At 43.6% G+C, this 7,755-nt stretch overlaps 2 protein-coding genes across 2 annotated transcripts; one reads left to right on the top strand and one right to left on the bottom strand.

The window, feature by feature from the left end:
- Positions 1–2,179: 2,179 nt before the first annotated feature.
- Positions 2,180–4,156, bottom strand: LOC308649220 (histone H2B type 1-K-like). Its single transcript, XM_081294739.1, has one exon. It carries the CDS (start codon positions 4,077–4,079, stop codon positions 3,699–3,701), a length of 381 nt encoding a protein of 126 aa, XP_081150865.1. The 5' UTR covers positions 4,080–4,156; the 3' UTR covers positions 2,180–3,698.
- Positions 4,157–4,377: 221 nt separating this feature from the next.
- Positions 4,378–5,725, top strand: LOC308648809 (histone H2A type 1-E; the record flags this gene model as incomplete). Its single annotated transcript, XM_081293841.1, has 2 exons — positions 4,378–4,995; positions 5,639–5,725. The coding sequence occupies one exon, from the start codon at positions 4,378–4,380 to the stop codon at positions 4,768–4,770; it is 393 nt and encodes a 130-aa protein (XP_081149967.1). The 3' UTR covers positions 4,771–4,995; positions 5,639–5,725.
- Between the last annotated feature and the right edge of the window lie 2,030 nt (positions 5,726–7,755).

Consider the following 7,755-nt stretch of genomic DNA (forward strand, 5'->3'; position numbering starts at 1 on the left):
CCCGACTTGGGCGTCTGCCTTTGTGTCTTGGGATCTAAAGGTTCTCTTCAAATCAATAACTTCAAAACCTCTGTTCCCTTCTCACTTTTCCTAATTTCTCAATTCAAAAATAGAAAACGTCTCTCTAGCAGGACCACAGAACATTAGTTCAGGTGCTCTGTTGTTCTTCCTTGAACGGTGGAGTCCTGGGGCTCCTGTGGGGATGGCTTACTTGTCCTCAGAACCTCTCAGTACCCAACCTCCAGCATTGCTCCTTCCACCTCAGGTCCGCCACAAACCCTGGTGAAACCACTCACATGCATCAACCCCGAGGAATATTCATTTGCAAGCAATTTCTTAATTATTTTCAAGTCTGGGAAAACACTCTTGGGTTGTGTTTTGATTCATTGGGGCTTTGGTGCTGCACTTTTGCATTACCAAAGTCTCCCAACAGGAACCAATTTAAGATTTGATGATTGTATCAGAAAAGCACAGCCACAGAAGTCAAAGTTAGGAAGTGAAAGGCAATGGATAAAATGTCCACCTGCAGAAATAGTGTGTTTGAATGGCTGAGAAGTTTATGATGAAGAGATGCTAGCAATCCGAAACTTATCTCAGACAACACTAACATATCTGTCCACTATAAGGTCATAATTAAAGCAGGGTGTCATGCCTGAATCTGGAAGGACTGAAGTTAAGCTCTGTCAAGTTTCTTACTAGCTCCCAGGGAAGGAGTACTCTCTTTCCAATGAAGTTCCTCTAGGCTGGATAAGGGCCCCTGGTGGTGACACAGCTTGCGGTAAAGTCCTTCAGGATCATATTCCCTCTTCTACTTCAATGGTGGAGAGTGCTCTTTTCTGCTCCATAAATTGTTCTTCAGGGAAAATCTTTTTTCTTTTTTTCTCCCTAGTACTGGGATTGAACCCAGGGCCCTCTTCCACTAAGCCAAATTCCTGGCCCTTTTTATTTTTTGAAACTGGGGGAAAGATTGACAAAAAAAAAAAAAAAAAAAAAACTTGGAACAATTTATATAAATTATTAAAGATACCAGGTATGAATTCCAGAATAAAACAATGAAGCAACATCCTATTTTAAGTTAGGGGAAATCAGTTTCCCAAGCTGGGTGGTAAGAAATGTCATCAATTCATCAAGATTATTCAGCAACAAAAGGTTAGGCACTGGGGTCACCAAGATGCAAATAACACAAAAATCTACCCTTGGGTTCTTCTGATTTGGGATTTGTTTGTTTGTTCCTTTTTTTGTGTGTTTCCAGAATTTTGACTTTCTAAATAATGGAGACCAACAATACTGATACATAAATCTTTTGAGAGATCACAAATTCCTTCTGTATGTGTTTCTCCATTCTGCAGAGATTTTAGCCACCCTACCCCCGCATTCTTCTAGACTTCTTTCCTTCTGACAATTCCAAGTCTCTCATGTAGTTCCTGATAACCAAAACTTATCATATGCCTGTGACTTCCCTGTGTAATTTCAATAAGCAGTAGCCTCTGTCATCTTCATCCTGGCTACAGAATATACTTAGGAAACTTAACCCCTCTAAATCATTTTCATTTCCTCTCTGGATTGTATCTGCTGCTTTCCTCATTCTGGATAACTGGTTAGACCAATACCAGAATTTGCTGCTGACTATATTGACAGAAGTTCAAAGTCACCTGTGCCATAAGGAATCATTAAATAAACATAGAGTGAATTTACTCTCCTCAAATGTGTTGGTGGTAAGAAGCGGGAGAAGATATATAACTGAAAAAAACATACAATGCCTGTTCTAACAAAATGATGGAGGGATGCACACCCACACATGTAAACGTATGACATACAAAATACCCATGCACATTGACACCACAGAGAGATGGCACGGAGATTCTGTGAGAGGCTGTGCAGAGGCGAGGTTTACAAGAGCTGGAGGAACTAAAGGAAGTCTAGTTTTACCCAGGCCTCATATAGCCAGCTTTGGAGGCTCACTGGGGATTTAGGTAGCTGCTGAAGCAGGGGAAAGAGCATTTCATTAGCTGAATTTCATGAAGCATGAATTCTATCAGTTTTATGCTACATGCAGATTCAATACATCAAATAAGGTGAAGAAACCAACTGAAGTCCCACCAGGATCCCCCAAGTACTTCCTAGAAGTCTGCAGAATCAGGAGCAAAGATATCTGGAGGTTGGCTGATGAATGAATGAATCTTAACCAAAAGAATGAGCTTACTGAATCCATGGGCCTTTTTAATGGTCTGTCAAGCTTCTTTTCCCTTTCCTTCTCTCTAAAAGAAATAAAATCTGGAGAAGCACTACTAGGTACAGGGTTCTCATTTACACATTTTTCTGAATACAAGTTACATGGCTTGGAAGTTATTTTTACATGTTTACTTTCACTATTTTGCAGTACAATATTTGATACATGAAGGGAACACAGATGATATACATGTAAGGTATAAAGCAAGCAAATTATATCAAACACACAGGCCAAACTTCTAACCTCCAACATAAAATGCTTGCAGCTATTTGTCCTTACCTCTGTGGCTTTCCCCATTCCACTTCCCTGTTTTTATTACCAGAGGCCACTGCTGGATATTTTTAAAAATGTATTTATGAATGTCTCCGTTTAAAAGTTTATTATCATATACATGCTTCTAAATACACTTAAACACTATATAATTTGGGGTGGTTTTTTTTTAACCTCTAAAAAAGTGATATCTTTTTTTTATATTTATAAAATGGTATGAAGCTAATACTGACATTCCTCTGTATGATAAGCATCCTGTGAACATAAACATACCTCAACCTTAGAGTTTATCCTTTTTACCATAAACACGAGCTCGCTTTAATATTGTTGCTCTATTCTTGTATGTTTCCTGTTGCACGTGGGCAGAATATTCTCACCTAAACACCCATAAATCAATTAGTTAAGTTACTGGAGTACACTAACTGAATAAAAGTTATCATTAAACTTTCCGCAAATAAAAGTCCAGTTGCGGTCTGGGTTGAGGGATAGTGGAACAGCTCTTCTTTCTCCTTTCCTTTTCAAATTTATTCCACTTAGTAGAGAAAAATGAAGTGAGAGTGACAGAGAAAGAAAGCATCATGTGGACCACACCAAGAAAGGAGGAGAGCAGGAACCAACTTGTCCTGGAGAGCGAATTCCGCAAAGTAAAGGATGGGTTGACTGGTAAAGGTCCACCACCAACAGCCCCGCCTCAATCTCCCAACTAGTCAAAGAAACCGGTAGCTAATTTTCAAATTGCCCGCGCAGCGTCTGGATTGGCTATTGAACCAACTCAGCCTTGATTGACGCGTAGGATTCACCAATGGGGTTCTGGCTTTTGCTTTTCTTTCTTAACATTTGGCAAATTCAAATAGGGGAGAAACAGCATCGCTTTAAAAAGAAAAATCTTAAATGAGTACTCTCCATGTCTTGATGTCTAGTGCCCCATTAATAAGGGACACTGGTAAATTACACAATGTCCAACTAAATTTTGCCAGGTACACGCACTTACAGGTGGGCTATTTTGGGGGAAGAAAAAAGTAACCTTCTTTATATGCTCGTGAATCAAACAAGACTAATGAAACATAGAAACTATTTTATGCAACAAATAAATGTGGACGATAAAATATGCGAGTGCCAGTTCTCTTTGGAGGGGTGAGTGGCTCTTAAAAGAGCCTTTGTGGTGTGGGCTGAGGCTACCGCTCCGCGGTGTGCGAACTCACTTGGCGCTGGTGTACTTGGTGACCGCCTTAGTGCCCTCCGACACGGCGTGCTTGGCCAGCTCCCCGGGCAGCAGCAGGCGCACCGCCGTCTGGATCTCCCGGGACGTGATGGTCGAGCGCTTGTTGTAGTGCGCCAGGCGCGAGGCCTCGCCCGCGATGCGCTCGAAGATGTCGTTCACGAACGAGTTCATGATGCCCATGGCCTTGGACGAGATGCCGGTGTCGGGGTGCACCTGCTTGAGCACCTTGTACACGTACACGGAGTAGCTCTCCTTGCGGCTGCGCTTGCGCTTCTTGCCGTCCTTCTTCTGCGCCTTGGTCACCGCCTTCTTGGAGCCCTTCTTCGGGGCTGGGGCGGACTTAGAGGGCTCTGGCATGGTGGAGAGGAGCTGCCGAAAAGTACAACAGGAACAAAGAGTGTACGACTTAGCTGCGTCTCCTTTGGCAGGTTCTGGGGCAAAGTTGAGTCCCTAATTAGTGGTGACTCTAGAATCGTCATCTACTAACTTTATCCAATCAAACTAAGTATATTTCACAGCCATCATACCATTGGTTAAAGTGAAAGTGTAATTGGAGCCAATGGCAGAGTGTCATTTTCGCGCCCGGGAATGACTATAAGTAGCCAGCTCTGGCTAGTTCAGGTTAGATTGCAGCGACTTCCAAAGTCTCTTCGGTATGTCTGGACGCGGCAAGCAGGGTGGCAAGGCTCGCGCCAAGGCCAAGACGCGCTCCTCCCGCGCCGGCCTGCAGTTCCCGGTAGGGCGAGTCCACCGCCTTCTGCGCAAGGGCAACTATGCCGAGCGGGTCGGGGCGGGTGCGCCCGTCTACCTGGCGGCGGTGCTCGAGTACCTGACGGCCGAGATCCTGGAGCTGGCTGGCAATGCGGCCCGCGACAACAAGAAGACGCGCATCATCCCTCGCCACCTGCAGCTGGCCATCCGCAACGACGAGGAGCTCAACAAGCTGTTAGGCCGTGTGACCATCGCTCAGGGTGGCGTCCTGCCCAACATCCAGGCAGTGCTGCTGCCCAAGAAGACTGAGAGCCACCACAAGGCCAAGGGAAAGTGAAGTCAGCTTCCCACTAATCTTCCTAAAACCAAAGGCTCTTTTCAGAGCCACCCACCAGATCAAGCAGAGGAGCTGTGATGCATAATTGTTCCAATAGTTGATAGTCTGCAGTAGTTTATGAAGATTGTTCGGCACTTACGGTATAAGGGAATCCACGAAATCAAAGTTGCCGTGTGCCCGCATACTACAGGGCTGAACTCCCATCTGGGGCAAATTAAGGATCCTGTGAGTAGCGTCCCTTTTCTCCTTGGGCACGTGTTAGAGTGTCCTATAACCCCCTTTTGTGTAACTTTTTGGGCCATAAAGCTGGGCTGCAAGCAAGCTGCAGGGCTGTCTTGTTCCTGTGGTTTTTTTTTTGGGGGGGGGAGGCAGCTCGGCTGGTGGAAATAAGAAGCTTGCTTTAATTTGATTTTAATTGGAGTCAGTGGTCTTTGCGTCCTGGTCTAACACCTCCAACCCATCAATCTCAGATTTACATAAATGATACTGATGGTAATAATCACTAAGTACCTCATGGAGCAAGGAAGAAGTGCAAGTGCTTAGGGGGACCAGTGTTTTGGAGGGATGCAAGGAGTCCTGAAAAGGGGAGAGAACTACAGTCCGAGTATCAGAGCTCCTAATAAGACATGCACAGGCCTGAGCCTCCCTGACAATGCTTTTCTAACCCTTTTTCCCTTGAGGTTATTTTTGATGGCTCCAAAATTATAATTATCTGTTATTGCAGATTTTTATTGATTATGCTTAATATTTCAATTACTTACATGAAAGCAATAGCTTTACTGATATGATGGCAGTGTCTGAATGGGGTCTGTATAAATAAAGAGGGACTGGCAGTGGGACATTGAAAGTGATCACCTTCCCTTTACAGTTTCAGCTGTTGTGACTGAAGAGGCTCAGAACATATCACCCCAAATAAGCAGTTTTAGTATTTTGATTATTTTGAGCTAAAGAGAACTGAGAAGCAGCCAACAGAAAAATCTCCTTCACCCTCGACTGCATAAAATATATATTTCCCTTTTGTAAGGGAGGCTTACATTTATAAAGGAAATTTTCACTAGCAAAGTCACTTGGACCAAAAAGCACACAGAGATGATTTTATCACCTGAGAGACTCATCTGTCTAACAAGGTGACTTTCATGCCCCCTACTCTTCCCTTCAGCTTCCCTTTGTCCCCACTGTCCCCCAGGAACCCCCAAGTTTTATTCCTTTTATTCTGGGGGCCTACATTATCTGGTAAGTCAGTTAATAATACAGTTAGAGATTTTAAATTTGATATATTAAAAAAAATAAAAATTGCAGTTATTGGTTCCAAGTGTAGGGAAGAGGTAAATCTATGTTTAGTGTGGAAAATAATTATTTAAAAACAAAATGTGTCTGATTAGCAAATTGCTAGGGAATTGACTAGACACCTACACAGAGCAGACCTTGCTATAAGCATTTGCTATGTCCAGCAGTTACAACCAAGACACCAGAAATCAGGAGACTGGGCTTTCCTCTCCAGCTGCACTGTGACACCCACGCCAAAAGGAACTATAGTCTTTACTCTAAGACCCTGAGAGGCAGCACTGTTAGTCCACAGGATTTGCTAGTGTTGCTGCCTGTTTAGTACTCTGCTCTGGCCAAGCATATTACTGACAGAGGTCTCAATTGGCATTAGGAAATTAGTTCAAACCTTCATTCAATAAGTTCCTTGAGTAACTACTATGTTTCAAACCCTTACTTGGCACAGTGATACAAGGAGAAGATAAAAAGAAAAGAAAAGAAAGAAATTCCTCTGCCCCATGGTGCTACTTTTGCTAGAAGACAAAATAAGTTTTGGTTTTTAAGATCTTCATTTTGCTATATCTAGTGGCCAATTATCAGCACTCAGTCTTCATTTTACTTGGCTATTGAAAATACTGACACACTGGACTGACAATGTCTCTGTTCTGTACTTCCTTCACTTGAACCCCAACTCATCCCCACCCACCTAGCCCTACCCACCCAATGGTTCTGTATCTACTGCTAGGCCATATCTTCTTCCCAGCCCCTCAACAGACAGCAGCACAGGGCTGATTTTAGGACTTTTCTGTCTGAACTCACTCCCTTGGAGATCTCATCTACCAGAACCTTAAACTCCATCTGTACATAAAAGATTTCCACTTCTACATCTCCAACCCAGGTTTCCCTCCTCCAGACATACATTCAACTCTGCTTTCTTTCCTCACATGCATACTTCATAAACTAAGGGTGATATATGTAAAATGGAACACCTCATATTCCCCTGCCAAGTCTTATATTTAGAAATCACCCCATTTGGTTGATAATAATTTCACCTGTGTCTGTTTTTACGTTTTCATTCAATTCTTCAAGAAGCTCCTTCTTTTCTCCTTCAAAAAATACACAGAAGTTACCATCTCTCAAGACCTCCACCTGTGAGGGACTATCTCCTCTGTGGCCTTAGTCTCCTTAATGTTCTCTTGCTTCCACTTTTATCCTGTGGGAGTGATCTTGAGGCCAGTGTAGTCTCCAAATACATTACCAGATGAACTCTCCCATGGTAAAAAAAGACTACAGCCAAATTAAAAGGCTGGGGTTAGATGGCATATGGAGTCACTTTAAATGCCCTGCAGCTCAAGAAAGTCAACAACAAGACAAGAATGGAGCAGGTGGGCCCCAGCAGCTGCACAGAGAGGGCTGGAGAGTGCTCTTGTGTTTCATCTCTCACAGATGCATCAGCCATTGTCAGTGAAGGTGGCGCTATTTAAGAACAGAGTCCAGGTTCAGGCAAAGTGGAAGGTACCTGCATTTCATGGAAGGTACCCTGGTCCACGACAGGGACCTACTGTATTGAAGAAGAGAGACAAAATATGCCTGGCCACAGCTGGTGCTCAACACAAGATAGAGAACCATGCATTTTGCTTGCTTCCTGGAAACAGGCCACATGGGCCAGACTGGGTATTGCCAGTGGGCCCCTGAATTGAGGCACTTGGAATCTCCAGCATG

This window comes from Spermophilus citellus (assembly GCF_964194105.1).
Source record: "Spermophilus citellus genome assembly, chromosome: 5".
Taxonomy (NCBI): domain Eukaryota; kingdom Metazoa; phylum Chordata; class Mammalia; order Rodentia; family Sciuridae; genus Spermophilus; species Spermophilus citellus.

Coding starts and splice junctions, on each gene's coding strand:
- LOC308649220 (XM_081294739.1), bottom strand. CDS start 4,079: ATGCCAGAGCCCTCTAAGTCCGCCCCAGCCCCGAAGAAGGGCTCCAAG.